The sequence below is a fragment of the Eleginops maclovinus genome, chromosome 5 (genome assembly GCF_036324505.1).
Source record: "Eleginops maclovinus isolate JMC-PN-2008 ecotype Puerto Natales chromosome 5, JC_Emac_rtc_rv5, whole genome shotgun sequence".
NCBI lineage: Eukaryota > Metazoa > Chordata > Actinopteri > Perciformes > Eleginopidae > Eleginops > Eleginops maclovinus.
In genome coordinates, this window is record NC_086353.1 from 2,561,125 (window position 1) to 2,586,397 (window position 25,273).

General features: G+C 39.4%; 2 protein-coding genes across 3 annotated transcripts; one reads left to right on the forward strand and one right to left on the reverse strand.

Moving 5' to 3' along the window:
* Nucleotides 1-661: 661 nt before the first annotated feature.
* LOC134864545 (F-box only protein 48) lies at nucleotides 662-5,476 on the reverse strand. Of its 2 annotated transcripts, none has more exons than XM_063883606.1 (3): nucleotides 5,454-5,476; nucleotides 1,567-1,897; nucleotides 662-1,127 (listed from the first exon to the last, which is right to left on the reverse strand). In XM_063883606.1, the coding sequence occupies exons 2-3, from the start codon at nucleotides 1,864-1,866 to the stop codon at nucleotides 966-968; spliced, it is 462 nt and encodes a 153-aa protein (XP_063739676.1). In that variant the 5' UTR covers nucleotides 1,867-1,897; nucleotides 5,454-5,476; the 3' UTR covers nucleotides 662-965. The 2 variants fall into 2 exon arrangements, with proteins under 2 accessions (XP_063739676.1, XP_063739675.1); XM_063883605.1 differs by lacking the exon at nucleotides 5,454-5,476 and adding an exon at nucleotides 3,364-3,487.
* Nucleotides 5,145-25,165, forward strand: aplf (aprataxin and PNKP like factor). Its single transcript, XM_063883603.1, is given in 11 exon segments — nucleotides 5,145-5,269; nucleotides 5,457-5,608; nucleotides 6,527-6,598; nucleotides 8,420-8,583; nucleotides 9,739-9,911; nucleotides 11,185-11,319; nucleotides 13,359-13,522; nucleotides 13,714-13,976; nucleotides 14,995-15,123; nucleotides 15,709-15,755; nucleotides 23,048-25,165. Coding segments are annotated over 10 exon segments (1,464 nt in total). The 5' UTR covers nucleotides 5,145-5,269; nucleotides 5,457-5,509; the 3' UTR covers nucleotides 23,266-25,165.
* The last annotated feature ends 108 nt before the right edge of the window (nucleotides 25,166-25,273 follow it).

Below are 25,273 nucleotides of genomic sequence, written 5' to 3' on the forward strand. Positions count from 1 at the left end.
TGTTGTGAAAGTTAGCCATTTTAATTACCAAATGTTGATTTTAAATTGTTCTTTGTCTTGCTAAAGATCCACAAATCATAAATACTATGTTTATATTACACATAGCATTCCGTATACTCTCTATAGATATAGCCTATGTCTTTTTGTTTTGATTTCTATCTGTCTTACCTATCAGATTTCAATTTCAAAGGTTTAATGTAAAAAACAACTGAAGTGCAGATGTGTAATGAAAAACACATGGTCACAGTTTCTTTAAATATATGCAAGACATAAACAGATATATTAAAACACTTTAAAATAGTTTAATCTCAGGAGTTTAGCAGCCTTGTGGCCTGTGGGATAAAACTTTGGCAATCTTGTTTTTAAAAAAGTCAAAACAAATCATTGATTATGACAAATTGACTAATGGATTAATGGATTTGTGTTTTATTTAAATATATCTGCCCTTATAAAAGCCCTTCTCTTGAAAAATCAAGTGCATTAGTTTAAAGAGATCAATGTACACAACATATTATTATATCATGTATTATATAAATACATTTATAAATAAAAGATGCCAATTATTATCCACATCCCTCTATTTCTTTCTCATTTTATTCAAGTTCTCTTTTCCTTTTACTCGTCCTTCCTTTTTAAGTTTTGTCCAAAATTATGAAAAATCTCAATACAAAAATATTTTAATAGACATCAAAATTAAACTTTATATTAGCCAACTGCAAGAATTTCATTTATTGCATCTCAGTCAATTTGACATCACAGGATTGAAACTTAATTGTAACAGATAATTTACCCACTGATGTCAATGTTTCATTTTCTCCATGATCCTTTTTTTCTTAAAAAAAGTACAACAAAAATAAAATTATTTACAACTTTTTGTGTGTATTTGCATAAACACAAAACCACGAAATATATTAGCGTTAAAAGGGTGCTTTAAAAAAAAAATTAAATGTTTCGGCTTCTGTCAGTCATCTGTCCAGCTCGGCCTGTAGGATTTCTCCCCAGGTTTCAGCGTCCAGTGGCGTCATCTTCCTGCCTCGCAGCTCCTCCGCTGAGCGCACATGGCTGTACCGTCCCCTCAGCCAGTCTCTCTTATAGCAGCTACGGTTGTAGTTCTTCACCAGAGTGACCTGCAGAGAGAAGCGAGACAGAGTCAGAGGACAGTGGATCAAAGAAGCTTCAACTTCCACTTAGACAACAATTAGAATATTGTGAGATTCCTTTCTTTATATTAGATTTAATTAAAAATGATGAGAGTGTGTGCATCAATTAAGGCATACGGCCAGTGTGTACTTTACCTTTTACAGACTTTTTTTCTTCAGGTTGCTGCCCAAAACATGACCATGTTACATCACCTGTAACTGTTTTTGTCTCCCTGTGATGTTTATTCCCTGAAGCTACCTCTAATTTGGTAATTTCTTTGCATCAAACATCAAATCAAAGGGCTTGTGTTTCTGTAATGACCGGACATTTGCAGCTGTGTTCATATTTGCCAATAGTTTTTCTGATCATACTACACGTGTTCTGTTTTCTTCTGCTGATTTCCGACTGGAGGACTCAAAGACCCACCTTCCAGGACAGTCCGTCCCTCCTGTCGCTGTCGACCTCCCTCTGGCAGACGGCTCTGACCAGCAGACACTGCCTCCTCCACACCTGCTCGCTCTCCTCGATGATGTCGCGCCACAGCCTGCAGGTCAGCGCGGCGCTGCACAGACTCTCAGTGTCCAGCTCGCCAAAGATCTTCACGCTCATTTCCGTCGGCAGCGTCTCAGCAAAGTTTTCAGGAGGGACGTTGCAGGTGGATATCAGGGAGGGTCTTCTTTTAGAGCAGAGAAACACAGGCGAGGTCGTGGCGGTGTCATGCTGCATGATAGCTCTGAGTGCAACAGTCTGAAACAGCCTGGAAAACAGAGGGATTAAGATGTCTGACGTCACTGATTACAGCTTCATTACAATATGAACGCTTCAGGATTATTTTTTAATCCAAAAGGTACTTATAATGAAAGACAGAAAAAGAATTCAAAGTGCATTCTGTCCTTTCACTCAAATAAGCACATAGATTGTCCAAAGCTTGATCTTTCCCAAGTAAAAAAAGATAATGACCATCACTGTTTGAAAGTAAAACATTCACATATACTGCGAACAGGCAAAAAAATAAAGTACTGGAACAAGAATAGAACTTCAGCCAAAGTACTAAAGTATGATTAGGAAAATTCACTCAGTAAAACTACTCATTGCTCCGAAAATATTTAAATATTTTTAAATATTTTAAAGCAAAAGCAGAAAGTATTCAAATTTAGGAAACTGGGAATAAGAATTTTTTTTAACAAAAATCTTTTTAGCAAAACTTTCTGCCAATTAATTTTCTGTTAACCCACTCATGGTTTAAGGTAATTAAATGTAATGTTGGATGGTTTATCCATACAAAAATAATCATATTCTAAAAGTTGTTCCTATGTATTGTGTGTCAAAATCTGAATTTATAAGAGGATAGATAGATAGATAGAATCGGAGGATGAAGCCCTCTTTATTAGTCACATACATGCACACAGCAGAGCACACACAGTGAAATTGGTCCTCTGCATTTAACCCATCCTAGTACTAGGAGCAGTGGGCAGCTATTGTGCAGCGCCCGGGGAGCAATGGGGAGGGGGGATTGGAGGTGTCCGGTGCCTTGCTCAAGGGCACCACAGCAGGGCCTAGGAGGTGAACTGGGACCTCTCCAAGTAGCAGTCCACTTTCCATATTTCATGTCTGTTCGGGGACTTGAACCGGCGACCCTACAATTCCCAGTCCAAGCCCCTACTGACTGAGCCACTGCTGGACAAATACATAAGAAAAGTATAAAAGCTGGAAAATGTGCCTTTAAAATGTGTAGGTACAGTACACAGTAAATGTACTTGGTTACTTTCCACCGCTGAGAATAAACACGCAGTTATGTATTCATTTACTTTTACAGTCCTGACACACAGCAGGTGACTGCTGCTTTGGGATGGCAATATTCACAAAAATCTCTGCCCTTAAAAACAACTCAGATTTAACCATTTCTAAGCGATTAAACAGCACAAAACAACAGCACTCAGCTAAAATTACGACTTTGTGTTTATCTGTTGGGTTTGTGGATGACAAAAACTGCATCAAAGTGTGAATTTCATTGTAATCAAATCAGATTTTACTCCTGTACCTCCGAGTCACGTTGACGCTCCGGCTAAAGGTTAGCTAGCCTAGCTAATAGCGACTGAAAAAACTCTCGCAGTTTTCAGGCTATATCTTTGGTGTTTAGTACAAGAAATGCAGAAAGTAAATATCAAACGGCCTTGGTTACTACAACACGATGAGGTTTTGTTTTATCTTTTGTTCTCTTACCGGCAGTGTGGTCGCTCGGTGTCTCGGTGACAGCTGACTGTTTAAAGGTCTTGACGGTTGTTTACACACAGAACGTCAGTGTTGAGTTTTGATGAACTGCGCATGCGTAGAAAGGGTCATACATTCACCACTCCTTCCTGAATGTATACTATTTTACGTGTTCTTGTTTATTGACAAACTATTCATATTTATGAAATAAATCCAAATATGGTTTATGAATAAGTACATATACATCTTCAATTCGGCGTACATCTTTGTATACATTGCGTACGTTTAGTTTATAAAATGTGAGTCTCACGTCTTGAATACACAAGTTCTTGGTTCTTTATTGAAATAATGCAATACAATATGATTCGTTTAACACGTTGGGAATAAATGTACGACACAAAAACATGGCTGGAAAAAGTCCTATTTCTTCTATTCTTTCCTGATATATAGCTATTAATATCCAGTACACGATGATCAAGTGGAACTGCGATCAAGCCAGCCTCCACTTCGGAAAACACGGTCAAGCCGTTGTACTGCGATGCGCGTATACTTCATGCATTACGAAAGGGGCATGTAAAAACTGCCTTCAAAATAAAAGAAGCTTACTCTTACTTGTCAGTAACAAATATATGTTAAACATACATAACATATGAATGAAACTCAATAATAATGTACTACCACATTATAACTGAGTAAATACTTTCTAAAATTTAAAACTCAAGGATACATTCATGAAGACATATCTGATCATAAAATTGAACTTTTCATTTCCACTGGGTGAATAATTTCCACTGGCGTTGACATCACAGAAAGTGACTCCAAAAATAACATGCCATTCTGATGTACAGTTTCAAAATAAAATACCGTTGAATTCTCTTATATGAGCCATCCTCAATCTGTTTTTAGATAAGAATAAATTAAAAACTGTCCATAATCAAAGACTCATTTCACTCCATGGTGGTAGCAGGCAGTGCCGCTGCTAGCCATTTTGGTGCCCTAAGCATAATTCCTTCATGATGCCCCCCCCCCCCCCCCCAATAAAAAAACATTATGAGTTGTGATGAGTGAGTGGGGAGGGGAGGGGGGGAGGGGAGAGGGGGGCACCATCGGTACCTTTGAGTAGTATGCCTAAAAAGTGCCTCATATTTCTATAGTCTACTGAAATAATTTCGGCCTTATAATTATTATGACGATTTTTCATTAGGCTATTTTTGGTGGTGCCCCCTCGACACTTGGTGCCCTACGCACAGCGCGTAATGCGCGTTATGGGAGCGGCGGCACTGGTAGCAGGCCACATCAGAAAGTCACTCATTTAATTTCCCTTCACTCAGTTTTAATGTGGTAGTAAATTATAATTGATCTCATTATTTAGTACATATTTCTTAATTTAAGCTCCAGTATATATTCATATTTTAGGTATGTTTTTAGGTATGTTTAAGGTATATTTGTTATTGACAAGTAAGAGTAAACGCTTTTATTTTGAAGGCAGTGTTTAAAGGTCTCTACCGTAATGCATATAATACACGCGCACCTCAGTACGAAGTGGGGCTGGCTTGACCGTGTTTTCCGAAGTGGAATAAGTGGAAATATTGATGATTACAAAAATGCACTCTGCGTTACATGTATGCCGAATTAAAGAGTTGTATTTATTTATTCATAAAACGTCTTTTGTTTTCTTTGAAAATGACAAAAAAATTCACGAATGAATGATAACATTGTAAATGGGACAAAATCGTTATGGAATTTGGTGTAAACCAAATCCAAAAGACAGAGGCCTGCTGCGCAGACTCCTCAGAAACCCGGAAGTTTTGAATCCTGCAGCTGACAGCGAGCGTTGTAAATGCTTTCTGTGTTGTCGGTTTGTTTGTGTTTTTTTATCCTGAGAGAGACATAACTATCCTGTTTCTCTTCACAACAGGTAGGCAGAGGTAAACGTGTATTACTGCATGGCTTGTTGAGACCTCAGCTGACTACAGACCATGCAACTGAATGAAAGAAGATTTAGAAGCTGTTTAATTGCACTATTAAGCCTGTTTGTAGCGTTTCAAAACCCCCTGAACTAAATGGTTATTTATTGTTTTGTTATGTTATGTTATATCTACCAGTGCCTCCTGTGAACCGGGGTGAAGCTCCCTCCAGTACCCGGCCAGCCGTGCAGATGTCGGGCTTCGACCTCCTCCCGGTGGACGGTGGTGGCGGGGAACCAATCCACCTTCCGCCAGGAGAAACGGTGCTGGGCAGGGGGCCCTTACTGGGAGTGAGTCCTTTTAATTCATCTATTTTTATTACATTACATGTTACTTATCAGACGCTATATACACTCAATACTAATCTTGCAACCAGTGACAATTGCTTTTACTATCTCCTTTATACTCTTCGTTTGATATTAGTGTTACTCCGATTCTATTTAAAACATTGCTGTAAATGTGTTGGAGTGGGAAGTACTCAAATAAAAATGTAGGTTGTTTGTTCTTTAATATAGTTTCCATTTCAGAGGGCAAATATGAATGCTTCTCCACTCTATTTCTATGACAGCTATGGTTACTTTACAATTCAAGATTCCTGTAAACATACAAAAGTTTAATAACAAATTATAGCAAAGCTGAAACTATAAATCAATTAATCTATTAATCAATGATTGACAACAAATCAGTCAGCTTTGGTTTTGATGTTTAAAGACCTTTTTCATGTTATAGTTTGTGTTCATTCATTAAATCATTTTGTAAAACAAATCTAATGGTGGTTTGTATTTAGTATACAGCAGGCATGTTCTACTTCTTTTACACTCAGCAGTAGCATTTGTAATTTCTGTATTCATGCTATCTGCTGAGAATTAAAATAAACATCTAAACATGCTCCTAAAGGGTCAAACTAGGGAACGTGTTATTTATAGCTGAGCTGCAGGTCTTCCTCTGAGCCACTGGAGCCATTTACTGCATGAATGTTGAAGATGAAGAGCATTTATAGTCTTTCATAAAATCTTAAAGTAGCTCTAGGTGGTAAAAACACAATTACCAAACATGATATGACCCGTCCTCTGGGTACCATGAGATAAACTGCACTCCGGTGTAATTACTGAAATGACAATAGTGATCTCTATCAGTTCGTTTAAACATATCTAACTCTTTTTGCACTGACGCTCTTCTCCTGTCTACTTAATTTTTTGTCGTCTCAGGTCAGTGATAAGAGAGTTTCCAGACTTCACGGGCGGCTGGAGAACCTAAACGGAGAGCTGCGCATCAAACCGGTACGTCTTCGCACTAAAAACAAATAATAACAACAATAAAACACACCACTGCTTCTGCATGTTTCCCTCATTCCACTTAATGGTGCCCTTTATTTAACATCATGGCTGCCTCTTAGCTACTTTTCTTACTTATAGTGTGCAATTAAGTTCATGCAAACTAAAGTCATCTCTTAGAGCTGTTCATGTGACCTTAGTGTCTCAGGAATCACTGACGTGTGTCATCTGAATGCTTTATAATGTATTATATTGTGTTAAATCAGTTACTTTAATGCCTGCCTAACACACACATGTGAAACACTACACTAAATGTTGAGAATAATTTGTAATCTGTACTACCTAAGGCTGATTGCTGCAAGACAAAGTGTTGCTGCGAGGGCTGCTACTATTAATTTCTTTCCTTATCCATTAGTCTGTTGATTCTTTTCCTGATTAATACAATTAATATGGTAAAAAAAAAGTCAGAAAACACCAGAAAACTCCCATAGCCGTTTATCAAAGACCAGGATGAAGTCTTAAGATAAGAGAAAGATCATTAAGAAATGATCTAAAAGACAGAAAAGCAGGAAATCTCATTATTTGAGAGGCACAGAACCGTTCTGCAGTTTTGAATGAACATTATTTTTATCTATCCATTTGTCAACAAATATTAGGGCTCCAGTTTAGCACACTAGTTTCTGGTGGTGTTGTGTTAGGTTGCATTATTATTATTACTCAATGGTGTTTCTAGGATTTATTTCCCATATTTATTTATAAAGGAATGAACAGGTTTTGATCTAGGAGAAAAACCACATTTTGCAAGTAGACTCTACAGGCTAATTTAAGGAAATGTACACACAATTTCTGCATTACAGAATTTGCTTTTTATTCACAAACACTTGCTGTCGGTGTTTCCTGTAATGGAAGGTTGATTACTGTCTCTGCCATAAAGAGAAACCTCGTGTTTGAGCAGTAATGGCTGTCATTGATTGCTAAAAAGGTTGCCACTTAGTTGCTGTAAATGCATCCCTTTTGTGTGTTTTTCCATTATATACATTCAACACTCAGATGTTCACCGGGACGAAGTATTGATTCCGTCAGATCAGGGTCTGTTTAGAAACATTTGACAGCGTTACAGACACAAATCCCACTAACACCTTCTAATGATCATTTCCTGAATTGACTTTAAGAGGCTGTTAAGGCCTCAGCACATCTCAATTTGTGAGATGAATTTGTCACACTCAACTCACTACACTTCAGACGTGTGTTTATTGTGAGGGGAAATCAATTGGATCAATAAATGAGATCTTTTGATCAGACACAGATATTCTGCACAGAGCATATACATTTTCTTATACAGATGAAGTTCAGTTTCCATGCTTTAATGTTCAGAAAGCTCTTTATCTTTCTCATACTGCCTGTGCTGCTGCACCTCTTTTCACCCTCTGTCTGAAACCAGAGCCCAGTCTGCTCTAATTGGTTAGCTGGCGGGCTCTTTTGTGATTGGTTAACCGCTTAGAGATGTCCCGCCCCTTAACCAATCACGTACAATGTGTCGGAGCGCTAGCCAATAGAAGTGCGCGTGTGACGTAGTGATGTCACTATGATACTGAGTCCAAAGGAGGCATATAAGGCGAGGGATGGGGCTATGGGAGAGAACGTTTGGGATTTTAGCCTTTGAAGACCATTGACATGCACACAAACCTACATAATACACTACAGGAAAGGGAAAACCCCAAAAAGTATCATTTAAACGTCTCTTCACCTTAAAAAGTTTTAGTTTATAGTAAAAAATGAGAACCTGCTGGAGTTCTTGCTTCACCCTCTTATTGTTTTGATCCTCAGACCCACCTGAACCCGTGCTTTGTTCAGTCTTCGCTGACGGACGACCCCCGCCCTCTGCAGAGAGACGTCTGGTTCCCTCTTCAGGATGGAGATTTATTCTCGCTGATGCCGGGTCAGTTTATCTACAGGGTGGAGACCGTGGGCAGAGGACAGCGCACTCCCAGGTACTTACACGCCTGAATCACGCTCCTCTCCATGTTAACACTGTGTCTCAACATCAAGAGATGAATTTAATTGGCTGAAGTTTGCCCGTCTTCCTTGGTAATTAAACGGAGACGGAGGAGGCTGCTCTTCACTGTTTGATTAAAGTCTTATCTTTTATCTTTGCACAGCAGACAGCGCGGGGTTAAATGGGGTTCAGTTCAAGTGTTTTCGTGTTGACTCGAATTAAAACCCAGCATTAAGGAGAAGATTGCTTCGTGTGGTCTTTGAGCTTCTGTAATGTTTTATCTATGAGGTACCTTCCCTCATGTTGTCTTGAAGATCTCTGTTTGAAGTTGAGATCAAACACACAGGAAGAAGACACTCCAGCTCAGCTCAGACCAGCCTCATGTTAAATTCATCAGAAGTGCAGCTTGTTTCAGAGCCGCAGCATCAAGGCTTTCCTTTCACATAATCCTTTTTCTCAAGAAATTCTCTCTTGGATTTTGAAAAGTTTTTAAAAGTGGACTTTTAGCTTAATTGTTCAGGCTGAATGTCATTCGATTTGCTTATTTGACAGCAGAAATGACCTACTCAGATTGATTTCCAAAATATACTGTGCACATATTTAAAGAACATGACAAAACAAGATCACCCCTCTCTCCAGGACACATTAACACACACTTATACTGTACACACACACACACACACACACACACACACACACACACACACACACACACACACACACACACAATACACAACCGCACAGGTAAATGTACAGAGGTTATATAAGGTGACTTTGTCTGAAACCCAGAGCCCAGTCTGTTCTGATTGGTTAGCTGGCCGGCTCTGTTGTGATTGGTTAACCTCTTAGAGATGTCCCGGCCCTTAGCCTATCACGTACAATGTCTTGGAGCGCTAGCCAAGAGAAGCGCCAGTGTTGCATGGTGACGTCACTGTGTTCAAGAAGTAAAAAAAGGTACAATGTACACATGCGATTTCTGTGTTTGCAAACCATTGACATGCACACAAACCTATATTACACACTACAGGAAAGGCAAAACACAAAAAGGCACAATAGGGCCACGTTAAACTAGCTTCCTTAGTCTCATAGTTGATAACTCCAGAGAAAATGAGGACAAATGTTTAATTTAAAGTATTTGTTCCTCCCGTAGAAACAGTCAGATGTTTGAAGCAGAAGAAAAAGAAGAAGAGGAGCTTCTTGTTTCTCCTGAGCCAGACGTGGAACCACCTCCTGCTGTTGGACAGACTCCACCTCAGGACGAGTCGACACCAGCAGATCCATCAGAACAGCAGGAAGCCGCCAGCAGAGGTTCAGCCAAGGTTTGTCCAAATCCAGTGATGTCGGTAACGCGTTACTCTAATCTGATCTCTTTTTTCAGTAACGAGTAATCGAAGCGTTACTATTTCCAAACCACTAATCAGATTAAACTATTTTAGTCATTTTCCTTTAGTAAAGAGATACTGTATGTTTGCTTTCTTCTTGATTCTCGGAGAGTTAACGTCTATGCGTCAATTAAGTCACATTTTCAGCATGAGGACAACTCACGTGTAATATCACGCAGCGACCCAAACGTGAACAACAATGGAGAGAGGAGAGAGATGCGTGTTTTGTAGCTGGAAATACAGTCACTATTTTGAGGGTTTTGAGTCAGCTAAAGACGACAATATTAAGGTTCAAAAACACTACGGCAAATTTGAAGAAACATTTGGAGTCGCAGCACGACACAGTCAAACTTACAGAGCAGGTCCCACCAGGTGGTGCGAAGCAGAGCGCTGCGACTAATGCAGGAGGTCCCCCACCACCCAAACAACAAAAACTGGACTTCGGTGCAAAACCAGTAAGAGGGGGAGAGTTGAAGAAGTTGGTCGGGCAGTGTGTTGGACTCATTTTTATGTAACTAATAAAGTAACTTGTAATTTAACTAAGTTACTTTTTAAAGGAGTAATCAGTAATCAGATTACTTTTTTCAAGGTAACTGTGGCAACACTGTCCAAATCGAATCAAAGTCTTCATCAGCAGAGAAGCAGCAGAGCAGGAGGGTACGTCACGTTAAGCTCAGAGGTGTCAATGTTTTCATCTTTTGTTTTTGCCGTTTTTGATTCTCCGAGTTGTTTGGTGATTATTTTAAGTGTTTCTACTCACCAATTTTGGCCACTATTTGGCACTTAGGTGAGACTACTTTTAAGTTCAGACCTGAATTAGACAATGAATGACAAACAAATCTGTTATCTTTCCTCTCTATACTTATTAATAAAGTTCAGTGTAGAAAACATTTAGCTTTTCAGCGGTGCAAATTGCCATTTTTTTTACCAATTTAATAATGGTCACAGGTTGTATCACGTGTCAATGACCAAACCCCTGTACTTAAATCAACCAAAGATCATTTGTGGGGTAAGAGGCACCACTCTCAAGTGTTTCTGTAGTGAAACGTCTTCACATCATTTACAGGAATCATATTCTGTTAGACACACTTTCATAAAATTCAGGAGTATTTAATATTTTCCACCAGCTTTATAGGGTTCAGCCTCCTGGTAGCTACGATGATAAACCCACAGTCCACTGATGTAAGGTGCCATCTGTTTTTCCTCTGTAGGAGAATCTGCACAACCAAAAGAGGAAGAAGAGGACGAACAAAATCTTTCAGTGAACAGGAGGAGAATTTTACCCGCCTGGATGATGGCGGCTGCTTCACACAGCGCCTCCTCCTCCCACTCCTACTCCACTCCCAAAGGTAACCAGTTCACGTTTTAAGGGGTTATTGTTTCATGTGTCTGTCCACATTTTAAATACTTCAACCTGAACCAGCCAGATCTGTGAGTGTATCCTTAGTTCACCAAAATGTACTTTTTTAAATGTACGATTCAGATAAAAAGGTCTTCATTTTTAAGGGTATAAGATATATGTCTTGTTCAGTCTTTTCCATTTTGGAGAGTACTATTGATATTTGATTGAAGTTTAAAACTCAGATAACTACAAAGCTTAATGATTTGTTATATCATCCCCTGGTTTTATTTATTACTTGTATTTAAAAAGCTGAAAATGTCAAATCAAATGAAATGATATCAAGGAGCTCCATTATTAACCAGAGCATCAGACTGTACTTCAAAAAACAGGCAGACATTGTAGCTGTTACTTTCTTGTGATTAATTATCAGAACATCTCTCAAAAAAACATTAGCTTTTGACCTGGAGATGACTACAGACGAAAAAGATTGTCAACACAGGGTTTAAAAGACTATCAGACTTTAATTTAAAGGCCTTCAAAAAAATGTTTCCACAATGGGACTGTTTTTACAGCACTTTGGTACTTTTCATCTCTAATCCCCTGAGTGTCTGATGGAATGAGGGTCTGGAGATGTTGTCCAGGTGCTGCGACGCCACCTGAACAAAGCAGACCATCATTGACCTTAAACAGCAGCTCAACCTGTCTGAGGCTGTCACTCCTTTAATCAGGTTGACTGCTGTGATATTTCATGAGCTGAAGTCAACAAGAGACTCAATACAAAGGCAGCATAGCGGCTAACCTTTCTCTGAATATTACAATGATCTTTGATAATTAAAGGAGTTAAAAGAGGACAGTGGAGATCCTCCTCCCCTGAGTGTCTGCTCCCGTAATATTTACTCTGAAAGAAAGCAGACTTCTTCTCCGCCCCCATTACGGCGTCCGTCCGATCCGTGCTGCACTTAAAGAGCTGGGTTCCTGGGAAAAGTGCAAAGATGGAAAAGTTCCAGTTTCCTAAAGAGCAACTCGTGATGCTCTCAGTTTAGAAACCTCAGTCTGCTTTCATTCACCGAGACTTTTCCACTAATGTCCTCAGATCTGGAGTTTGACTTCACTGACAAATGTTGGCTGTGGTGGAACTTAATGAAGTGCCTTTACTCAAGTACTTTGACTCAGTACAAGCTAGTGTACTTTACTTTGAGCTACTACTTATTTACTTAAGTACTTACTGACTTAGTTATTTAGTTAGTTGCTAACTTACTTACTAACTTACTTACTTACTTACTTAAGTACTTACTGACTTACTAGCTTAGTTAGTTGCTAACTTACTTACTAACTTACCTACTTACTTAAGTACTTACTGACTTAGTTACTTAGTTGCTTACTTACTTACTTATTTACTTACTGACTTAGTTATTTAGTTAGTTGCTAACTTACTTACTAACTTACTTACTTAAGTACTTACCGACTTACTTAGTTAGTTGCTAACTTACTAACTTACTTAAGTACTTACTGACTTAGTTACTTACTAACTTACTTAATGACTTAGTTACTTAGTTAGTTGCTAACTTACTTAAGTACTTACTGACTTAGTTACTTACTTACTAACTTACTTAAGTACTTACTGACTGACTTACTTAGTTAGTTAGTTACCCACTTACTTTACGTTCTTATTTACCTACTTAGTTAGTTAGTTTGTTATTTACTTACCTACTAACTTACTTAAGTACTTACTGACCTACTTATTTACCGATTTACCTACTAAATGACTCACTTACTTAGCTCCCTATGTCTTCACAAAATGAGTGTTGAGTGTTAAAAGTGTTAACAGTTCACCAAGAGGACTTTTATCCTGTTCAATACTGTTTAAAATATCAAGTATTTCACAAAATACAAAGATTAGACGAGTCTTAGGTAAAAGTAAAGTAAAAACACATTTCTGGTTCTTGTACTCCCATCTACTTTGTTCCTATTTTTAACATTGTTTGCCACTCACAAGTGAATCAAAAACAAATGTAGTATTTTCTCTCCCCGTTTATGTTCAATCAGGGGTAAAGAGAAGTAAAGGACCTTCATCCAGCACTAAAGCAGCCAAACAGTCCACTCCCACGAAGACCTCCTCACCTGAAGAGGAGCTCAGCGAGGAGGAAATGCCCAAGAAGAGGAGAAGGAAGATGAGCGATGAAGAACAGGAAGCCACTCCGTCTAAAACAGTTGAGTTATTGGCGAGTAGATGTGGTTGTTGTTGATGTCTTTGTACTGCCCTCTGTGTGTGTTTTATCCCAAGACTGTATTCAAGGCTTACTCTCAGTCTTGAAATGTAAAGGATCTACTTTGTATTTGTGCATGCTTTACCCCTCACTGGGGACGCTACATTTATTCCTTTGTCTGTTTCACTCTTCAGGATGTTCCTTCAGAGCAGCCCTCAGGTCATCTTCAGAGCGAATCCAACAGGTCTGAGATCAGCAAGGAGTCGGACTGCTTTCCTATGGAGGAGGATGAGGAGGAAAGAGAGGCAGGAACATCTGCAGCCGACACCGAAACACAGACAAAGGAAATCAGTCAAGCCGAGAACGAGGAGAAGAAGAAGAAAAATGGACGACAGCAGACAAAACGAGCAGAGGCCAGACTCAGGACGCCGTGTCCGTACGGGAAGGACTGCTACAGGTAACTGAGCATAAACACAACAGCTGACCTTCTTTAAGACCCAAGAAGAGAGATTTCTTTTGATGTTCCAGCAAGGAAGAGATTAAGTGCACTTCAGGGGATAAACATGAAACAAGCAACGTCTGAATTACAGCTTCTCAGAGCAGCCTCCCTCTGCTTTCAGCCTCGAGAGATCCTCCATCTTCAAGATAAGATAAAGAATAATCCAGAAACATTACAGCTGAACGTGAATCCTGTTTTCTAACAAAAAGTAGCCCACTGATTTACCTTTTGAAGCTCCTAAACTAACACAATCCCCTCTAATTGGTGGGAAATAGATTTGTGCACAGAAGGTAAGCAGTAAAAACGTAGTCATTCACATGATGGAAAATCGGTCAAGTGTTGAGTAAACCAAATCCCCCCCAAAAACACAGCTCTCAAGTTTTTTAAATGTCAGTTTCTCACAGCTGCGCTCAGAAAAATCAGGATCCAAATCGCAACACAAAACTATCTTATGGAAAGATAGAAGTAGCAAGATGGAGACAGGTATGATGGGCGTCAGAGAGACAGAAATGTAATGTGAAATAGCAGAAAATATAAAGTCTATGGAGAAATCATACAATAATATATAGAGAATATATAATATCCCAACTCTAGAGCATAATTCTTATTTTTTAGACCTTCTTTCTCACAAAATGAGGGCTCCATATTTAAATGATTGTCCTCTTATTGGAAGGTGTTGTTCAATTCAGCCTCTGTTTTAATGTGCTTGAATGAAGCTTTGAGTGGTTGTAAAGGCATTAAAATCACTATCTAAATGTGTCTTTTTAACACCTAATGTAACACTAACTAAAGGAACATTTTGCCCAAGTTTGTTGTTTAAATGTTCCAAAATGTCCAATGTTTGGTCCTTTTTCATATTAAAATGTAGATACTGTAACGAGGAAGCAGCTTGGAAACCTCCTGTACAAATGTGAACCGTGCAGACTCTCCATTATGTTTCTGAAACCTCTCATCACCTTCCTGTTTGTTTCTGCAGGAAGAACCCGATGCATTTCCAGGAGAGCAGCCACCCGGGTGACACCGACTACGAGGAGGAGGAGGAGGAGGAGGATGAGACGCAGGAGGAAGACTTACCCGAGTGTCCATACGGCACCGACTGCTACAGGTGAGGGAACGGTCAGATGAAAGGCATGATGGGAAACCTGATGAAGCTAACATTAATGGACATACCTTAGACGATGCTCCTTATTAGTAAAAGAGGACAAGCAGGTTTTTAATCATATCACACTCGCATTAACGGTTAAAATATTTGCAATTAAGTACATGTTTCCAATTAGTGCAGCTCTACTCAGGAGGATTTGTTTCACCAGTCAGAGAAACTCACAAACTTCACATGTAGCTGTGACATTTTGCATTAAAGCAGTAATTAAAGAGAAGGAGAAGTAAAGGAGAAGGTGAAGAAGGTGCCTTGCTCAGGGACAGGAGCACTTGGCCTTCCCAGTTAGTTTGACCCTAATTAATTCCAGGGCCTCTGCATCTCAGACGCTGATGTCCTCTTTCATGTCTCACTTTGTTGCACCTCTCAAAGCCATTTCCTGTCCTCCCACTGAAACAAAGGCTGAAAAAATGCCTGAAAAAACATCAGTCCCTGTTTCAAAAATCTTTTTAATGACTGGAAAAGTAATTTATTTTTGTCATAGTAATTCTTTTGTAAATAAACCTTGACTGTTGCCTTTTTGTTCCCTTACAGAAAAAATCCTCTTCACAGGAAAGAATACAAACACACAAAGATACCAGGTAGGATGATTCACCGTCTGTACTCTCCTAAAATTTAATTAGAAAGGAGTCTGCTCTGGACGAACATAATGCGCCTCAATGTGACGAATATTTCCCCATGCAAGCTTCTTTAAAAGTCATTACCTCAGGTACATGTAATAAAGCCTTTAAAAGGGCCTAGTTATTTAACATATTACCTTTTTGTAGTATATTAGGTAACGTGTGTTTGAATAAGATGCATTAGTTTGTTTGTTAGTAAGATCTGGGACAATATATCAATACCATGTCCCAAATAAAGGGGACATATTCAGCTCATTCTCAGGTTCATATCTGTATGTTCTGTCTCTCCTGGGACATGTTTACATGCTTTAATGTTCAGAAAGCTCTTTATGTTTCTCATACTGCCTGTGCTGCAGCTCCTCTTTTCACCTTCTGTCTGAAACCAGAGCCCAGTCTGCTCTGTTGTGATTGGTCAACAGCTTAGAGATGTCCCGCCCCTTAGCCTATCACGTACAATGTGTTGGAGCGCTAGCCAAAAGAAGCGCAAATGTTGTTAGATAATGATGTCACTATGTCACTACACAGGGATATATACCTTTGCAGACCATTAACATGCACAATTAAACCCCTTAATAGGATAAAAGGCTCAGTTTAACATGGCCAAATTAAATTGTGATCCCAATTCCATCCTACTTATAGTCAAAATATGCTTTAAAGTCTGAATATGGCACCGAAAGTGTTCTTTTTATTGCATTGGACACATTCAATCGGTGAAAAATAAACAGTCAAACTATCCCGAATAGGGTCGTCATAGACAGGGCCGGGGTGGGCCATTTTCTCAGTCCGGGAATTTAATTCAAATTCAGGCCACTCTGATATGGAGGAGGAATTTGAGTCCATGAAAAGATAAAACAAACAAAAAACAATTCTCTCTCAATGCTTTTTATTTGTTTTAAACAAAGGTATATAATACTTTGCGTCACTTTAACAATATATAATTCAAATTCAAATAAAATAAAGATAATGATAAAGAAGAAAAGTTATTTCACAATCAAAGTTATTCAAAAATCAAACTGCACATACTGTATTTAAGATTAAAACAGCAAAAGTTTCCTCAGCAAAGTGCTTGTCTTTGCGAATTCGTTAATGACAGTGTCATTGTCAATGGACATCAAAATGTCCTTTTCAACACACATGAGCATAAATGCATCAAGGAGTTCCTGCGACATTGGGCTTCGTAGCCTGGTTTTCACACATTTTAAGGCAGAGAGGCTCCGCTCGCATGCAACCTGGGTGGTTGAAAGAGTCAAGAGAAACTTATAAGCCAACCCGATTACATGGTAAGCATCTGTGAGGAGGTTATATTGTGTGAGGATCAAGTAAACGCAGATAGCACAGTTTTTGCAAGAAGAGCATGTCCTGCTCTCCAGCTCAAATTCTGGCTCCATGTATGAAATTCCACTACCCTCCTCATCAGTCTGTGTGACCTCTCTTCCTGTCCTGACCACATAATCCTCCAGAGGAGACTTTTTCAGTCTCTCCCACTGCGATGCCAGGCTATACAGCTCGTCATGCAACCTGCTGACAGTCGCTCTGTCATCAAACCTCAATACACACTTGCTTAACTCTTGCAGTGCTGTACTGGGGATTCCGTTTTCCCTCAACTCAGCAAAGTTGTTTGGGTCAAGGCAAGCAAAATCTGAGGCAAGTGTTGCATTGGCTGCAAACCTCCTGTTGATACTGCCAGCAACTGTGTCCAGAATAACATTATGGACCTTGACCTCAAATGCAGTATAAGGTGAGACTGGTGGGTCATCTTCCTGGAGCTCTCCTGGCATTCTTTTCTTTTTTCTGAGTCGTTTTTCTGGGAGAGAACTCTCCACAACAAGTTCACTGTCTGCCTCTTCCAGTTTCTTGTTGGCCCAACTCACAAACACATCAGCTGCTCCTTTAACTCCCTCAAAGTCCCTGGCAAATGTTTTGAGGCTTTCCTCTGTCCCCTCAACCAAACGCTGAGCTGACAAAATATTCATCCCATGTGTCTGTAAATACTTGGATAGAGGGGAGGTGTGCCTGAAGATGCGGAGGAAAATCTGGGCTGTGAGTATAACCTCATATCTCAAAAGGGTTTCCACATGCCCCTTTGCTTTGGCCCTGACCACTGACTTCATAGTGTCATCCGCTTCAATTGCCACCAGGGTCAACAAGAGGTCAACATAGAGAGCATCCCTTGGATCGCCAAAGCTCCCAAACACCTTTGTAAGGGCCTGATCCTTAGCCCACCACCTTGTAGCTCCTATTGGAGCCAATTTCCGGTGACGTCTGTCCTCACTCATCTCCTCCCACTTTTGCATGCGTTTCCACGACTCCTTCAGAAACACTGCCACATCATTCAGAATGGAAAAAAGTGATGTGCTTTCAACCACACTGCCTGTTGTGTCTGTCAGAACAAGATTTAACACATGGGCATAACACCACATGTGAATCTGTGTAGGAGCCAGTTCAGAGAGCAATGCTGAGAACCCCTGATATTGGCCCTGCATATTGGCAGCACCATCAGTGGAGTTGCCCACACATGTGCCAATATCAATGCTGAGATCATCCAAAGTCTGTTTCAACAGGTCAGTGAAATGCTGACCTGTGGACTTCTCACAATCCACCACAGCAACCAGTCACTCATGAATCACATCTGTCACATACCTTAGTATGACAGAACATTGGTCTGTGGATGACACATCCTGAGTAGTGTCTATCTGTACCGAAAACATGCCTGCCTCTCTGACCTCATCAGCGATTCTGCGTTTTATCAGCATTTTGAGTACATCCACCACTTTGTTGACTATGTCCTTGGAAAAAAGTGTCACAAGAGACCCTCTTCCTTTTCCCCCACTGTCATGGTGAATTTCGCTTTGCTCAATGCAACTGCTAATGTGTTGCTGAAGACAGGGATCATATCGGCCCAAAAGCAGTAGCAACTCTAAAAAGTTGCCATGATTGACTGCAGTGTTTTCTAGGGTGTAAGCAGCCTCTGCCTTATCCCCTCGATAACTAAGACCACATTTTCCAATGACTTTAACCACATCAACAATGCGTTCCATTACCTGGCGCTTCTGTTTAACATTCTCATGATGTAAAGACATCTGTTTGCCTGCCAAAAGGCTGTTTACATTTGCATCTTTAGCCATCAGAAAGTAAGCATCTGCACAATTCCTATGTATCTTACTTTGTTCATGCTCTTCAATGCGCTGATGGATATGTTTCCATGCCTTCATACCACCCTTAATGAAGGGATTGTTTGTTTTAGCAGGTGGCGCAAATGCCAAACAAACAGAACAGTACAGTGATTCTGTTTTGTCACTGAAAGTCAACCATTTGCGGTTGGTGCCTTGTTTGTTGTAGAACACTTTGGCTACAGGGGGTGTTGTGGGCTGCTGAGGATGGAAACTAAAACACATTTGTAGGTCTTGTCTCTGAGGACGAGAAAAATAATCAAATGCCTCCTCATCTATGCTATTGGCTGCCTGTGAGATCTCCTGCTGCACTCCTGCTGTTTCTAAGGTTCCTCGAGCCTCCCTCTCAGCATCTGACTCTCCTATATTATAGCAATTAGTCACATAGACAATTATTGATTAATTATTGATTGAAGTGATTACTTATTTCATTTGGGCTTATTTTGATGCATTTCAGGTAATTAGTTCGTTTTAAATCCTGCTACCTGTTTCCTCTGTGGTCCTGGCCTCTCCATGCCTACTGCATTCTCCTTCAGACTGCACCTGATCCTCTGAGGCTACGGAAAATGTTCATTAAGAGTTGTCTATGTTGCTAGAAAACATGACACACTTTATTTATCCTTTTATTCACTGATTAATTCATTTATTTATTTACTGTAATTGTGGTTGTGTTAAATGATTTGCATGATTTAGTCTACCACCCTACCATGGTTTTCTTCTCTATGCCAATATTTTACATCACAAATGTCTATCTTGACTAACTACAGTATCTTCCTCTGCTTCAGTAGTCGTGCCCTCCTTGGGATCATCAGTAGCACTGGAAGTGGTCTGCTGAGCTGTTGCTAGAAAACAATCGATAACAATAAAAAAATATATTTAATAGTGAGTTGATAACCACAGTGTGCGCGCCTCTGTGGAAATGCACGATATGACGGCGAGACGAAATAGATTACAGTTGCAGAGGAGATAAGCGTGACAGCACATTTGAAACTGTTTGTCAAAAAATGGAAAAATGGAATGTAAAGCAAGTGTTCGGTTCGTTTACACACAGCAAGCACGGGACGTGAACACCTCTGCATCTGCATTCGTGCTCAGTCCGAAATGGATAGAAATCGACAAGAAAACAGATTCTTCCTTTCACATCAAAGCGTCGTGCCCGCGCGGTGTCCGGATAAGTGCTCATTGCAACTTGAAAATAGAACAGTCTATTCCCTGCACGGGTCTGAGCGGGCTCAGCTCACATTATAATAAATGGGAGGGGAAGGCTTGAACATGAAACATGATGCTGATTCCCGCGGATAGAACGCGCGTGCAGACTCTCCAGTAATTAAAAAAGGCAACTAAACACCCCAACGTGCTCGCGCTGCCCCTGTTCCTGCACACGCGAACCATGTACAATATTTGCATACAGCACTTCTAAATAATTATATTTATTTTAATTGCATGTTTGAGATGCATTTAATAACAAATATCAAACAACAAATGTGATCGTCCCTATTTAATATTGCGTTAGTAACCACATGTGCGCGCCTGTGGGAATGCAGGCTACAGTTGATGAGGAGATACAGTGTGATAAAGCGTTAAGCAATTGTTCATCAGAACTGGAATGTAAAGAAAGTGTTCGGTTCTTCTTTGAATATAGGAATACACTTCTAAATCATATAAATTTTGAGATTTTACATATTTAACAACAAAAGCAGTCAGATGACAGTTGAGTTGACATTGCAAACGTTCGCCACGTTATAGCCTATTTGATCAAATTCACAACCAGGCCTATTATCCATATCTCTCAGTAACCTACCAGCTTGTCTTGAGAACATATCTGTCAATTTGGCACATTTGGCTGCCACCTCCTGTCTTTTTTTAAGCTTAGCCCTCTCCGTTCCACCTGGCCTCTTTCTACCCTCCATCACTGACGCGCTCTGTTTCGCGCCGTTGTTATTTAAAAGACGAGCCGTGGGCCAAACCATCTGAAACATTTGGGAGGAGAGAATTCCCTTACATGGTAGAACCTATTTAATCTGCTGTGATGCAGCAGGCGGCTGCGCTGCAATGGTGAATTTATGCAGACTACAGTTGAATTGATATTAATGCAAGAATAAGATAAGTGACAAAAATTAGTTACAACTATTTCCCCATGGGCCAATCAGGCCAGGTCGATGGTTTGGGCCGGGAAAGGTCCCGGATAATACCATTGCCACCCCGGCATTGGTCATAGATCATAAGAACCCCTGCTTAAAATAAAACATGTATAGAGATTAGCAGCATAGGGAGAGTCTGCACTTTCTGAAATGATATCCTGAGTAAAAAAACGAATCTTTTGCCACTTTTTTATCATGATTTTAACATCCCAGGATTTTCACAATTATCCCAATAATGGAAACTCACCACACTCAGCTTATTGTGAGTGTGTGTTGTTGCGACATTACATTAGCAGCATGATTCACTGAACTGATTGTGCAATATAATGCTGTTGCAAGTCATTTTAAACACAAAATGAGAGCTATCAAAAGCCAAAAATGTAAGGGTTTTACATCTTTACACACACACACACACACAAACACACACACACACACACACACACACACCACGCCCTCCACCACTGAATAACCCCACCTCTCTTCTTCACTGATGAGAAACGTGTCACTCGTCTCGGCAGCATTTGCATTTTGATGCCGAGTTGACATTTAGTAAACGTACGACTCATTCCACAATCTCTCATGATTTAAGACGCCGCCGTGTCACGTCTGCACCTCGAGAGACGGAAAAAACCACGGCTCCTTTTATCTTCCTTCCACCCTGATGCAGCTGATGGCCTTGCTGCCCTTTAACCGATGTAGAAAGAAACGAAAAGGACATTATGTTGATGACTCCTGAGGGAAATGCAGGATAAATTCTGATTAAATTGAGATATTAACCTATATCAGGGATGTCTTTAGAGGCCCTGTTTATCTTGAAGATTATAAATAGAGACAGCAAACCTCTGCCTAGGCTGCACCATCATCATTCCTGCTTTTAATTAGCAAGTTATAGGTTTTGTGCATTAAAACACACACATGAGTATCAACAACAATTAGATGTATGTTTCTAAGATGTTCTTCTTTCAAGTGTTGAAAAGTTGTTGCACAATTAGAAATAGTTAAAGGATTAGAGCTTAGTGTTTGTTTGATATTGAAATAGAAGAAGACGTACAACATAAAGTTCGAATAAATAAAAAAAGAAACAGATACAATATAAGTACATAATAATTCAAAACAGAGAATTTAAACCGAGTCAAGTTTATTCATATAGCACGTTTAAAACAACCTGAGTTGACCAAAGTGCTCTCTGGGTTTAAAACAAGACCATCAATAAAAGACCTAATTGTACAAATAGATACAAAGGAAAATAAATACAATAAAAGCAACAATAACGTTACAGATTGAATTCAGTCAAACCAAGACAACTTGCAGGGAGAAGATTTTGGTTTTCAGCAACGTTTCGACGTGACTGTGCGGCTCTAACCTGAACAGGCAGACGGTCCCACAGCTTTGGGTCTTAAGCCCAGACCTGGGTACTGCCGGATAAAAGAATACGAATGAATCCAAATATGTACAGTAGATGGGCATGTATACCTGTCAAGAGGTTTTAACAGTAAATAACAATGATTACTGATTATGTTTTACAAGAAACATTAAAGATGGGCAATGCTAACATGCTAACAGGTTTAGCAAGTCAAACACTGTTAGGTTAGCTTGTTAGCATGCTAATGTGCTAATTAGCAGTGAATTGAAAGTCCAGCAGAGGCTGATGGGAATGTCGTTACTTCTGCAGATTTCTGGCACATTTTGATTGATGATTTCACAATGCTAGCTGTCTACAACGTCATTACTACAAAAACCTTATTTCAAAAAGAGAGACATGCCAAACTTCCTCCTTCTTGCTTTGTCTGTATTTTCTTTTCTTTCTACCTTAAGGGAAAACTCAAAATGAACTCAAGAAACAGCGGTAGATGAAACACAACTTGCAGCACATTAAGCCTCTTGTGTTTCCTCTCTGTGTGACTCACTCAGCCTCATGAACACACTGATAATGCTTTTACAGGTCGCTCTACCCGCACCGTCCACAAAAAGGTTGGTAACGATGATGATGGGGATGATGATGATGAAGAGGACGAGTACGACAACAGCTTCATCGATGACGACAGCGAGGACGCGGGCGATGACTCGGACTACAAGCCTCCTGCCTCTGACGACAGCGGTAAGGAGGACATCAAGGAACTACAGAAGGAGGCAAAGACCTTCATAAAGAGGAGGAAATAAATACACAACGTCTTTTCTTTTTTTGTTTGTTTTTTTTAAGCTGAATCAGACAGATAAAGTCTAAATACAGATAGACGTAAAGGGAGAAAAGAGAGTTTTGTTTGGATCTGATCTTTGTTAGTAAAAATGCATTGTATTTTAGTGTTGAGTTTTTAGAATACAGCTATAAAACAAATGTTGTCCTTTTTAAATCTTTGCTTTTAGCCTCTTTGATTATCCTGTTTTCTGTCCTCAACATCAGACTTTAACATTAAGACAAATGAAGGGTTTAATCAGCCCACAAACTGTGTAATCCGAGCTAATAATAACTCATCTTTCTGACTGTACAACTATTGCAAAAAGCTCTCATTCTTCAGGTGATGCATTATTTCTGTATTTTATAAATACAGAAATAATGTTTATAAAAGAACATTTTTTACCACATTTACTCAAAAACAGAGATACATGAAACACAAATCTAGAAAGTAAAACAATTTCCCAAAGCAGTCCCTAAAACCCACATTTTCTCCCTAAAATCTTAGCTTTTAGCATCTTTGAGTATCCTGTTTTCTGCCATCAGCGTTTAACATGAACTCAAATCAAGGGTTTAATCAGTCTGAGACAAGATTAAGTCAAGTTTGTCCTTTATACAACTAGAAATAAACCTGAGACAGTCTAAGTCCTCAGGTGATGTATTTATTCCAGAAATAGAAACATAGCAGTTTATCAAAGACAGCTGATTTTTAAATTCCCTAAGAAAACAGAAATGCATGAAACACACATCTAGAAAGTGGCAAACCGTCCCAAAGCCATCCATAAAACCCCACATTTTCTCCCTAAAAACGTAGCTTTTAGCATCTTTAATTATCCTGTTTTTATCTCCTCTACATCAGACTTTAACATGAACACAAATCACAGGTTTAATCAGCTCAGATGGGTTGTAATCTAAGCAATGCATTCAGACGCTTTGTCATTGTGCAATCATGTTCCTCTCTTAGTCTTTATTTTTGTTTTCCTTCTTTCCAAACGTAGAACATTACAGAGCTGATTTCAAAATGCACTCAAAAAACATGGGGTTCATGTATGAGTGGAAAAACATCCGCTGTCCTCGAAACCACATTTTCTCCCCCCCATATCTCCGCTTTCAACACCTTTTAATTATGCTGTTTTCTCTCCTCAATATCAGATTCAACAACAACACAAGTCGAGGGTTAATCAGCTCAGAAATCTTCTATCAATTGATCAGTTTAGTCCTTTATACAACTAGAAAACAAACCTGATGCAGCATCGGTCTTAAGCATTTGATATTCACACGGTATGTCAAGAATATCTTTCACAAGTAGACCCTAAAAAACAGAGGTTGGTGGAGCAGGTGTCTCCACATGTAGCTGAAATCTATTCTTAAGCTGCCCCTGAAAGCCATTTTTTATCCCTAGAACATTAGCTTTTAGGAGCTCATATTGCTCTGTTTACTATCCTCAACATCATCCTTTAACCTGAAGCTGAACCTGAAGTCACTCAGAAATCATGTCATTTTGTCCCATTTTTGGAAACATCAGCTCTTGGAAGCAATATAAAATGAGTCTGGTGTCGATGTCTGTTTCCCAGTGGACTGCAGTAAATCCATTTCCAAATGTTTTGTTAATTAAGAAATGTTCCCTTGCAAATTGAAGTGAATTTAAGAGGGCAAACCACTAACTGTTCTTTCCAAACCACTGAAGCCAGTAAGGATTTGGATTTTCATTGTATTTTTATAAAAGATTTACTATGTTGTTTAAGTCTTTTTTCAGGTGAAGCTCCATCTCTTCCCGTCTGGGATTGATTCTGCTCGTGTAAATATGTATAATTCAGGAGTAAATCTCGTATAATTGTTATCTAGAACTGTTTTTCTTAAGCTGTTTAAATACATTTATTGAAAACAAAAAAAGGCTTTCCTGTTTGGTTTTTTATTTCATCGTGATGTTAAACAGAAATTAATCATCAAATGTCTTTAATTACCTTTCATCACACTCAGTTATTAGAGGCATTA

Bases quoted from the DNA above. Each gene is read 5' to 3' on its own strand.
- LOC134864545 (XM_063883606.1), bottom strand. From the start codon at position 1,866: ATGCAGCATGACACCGCCACGACCTCGCCTGTGTTTCTCTGCTCTAAA. The intron at 1,128-1,566 runs GTGGGTCTTTGA...TTCTCTCTGCAG, and splicing joins GGGACGGACTGTCCTGGAAG to GTCACTCTGGTGAAGAACTA.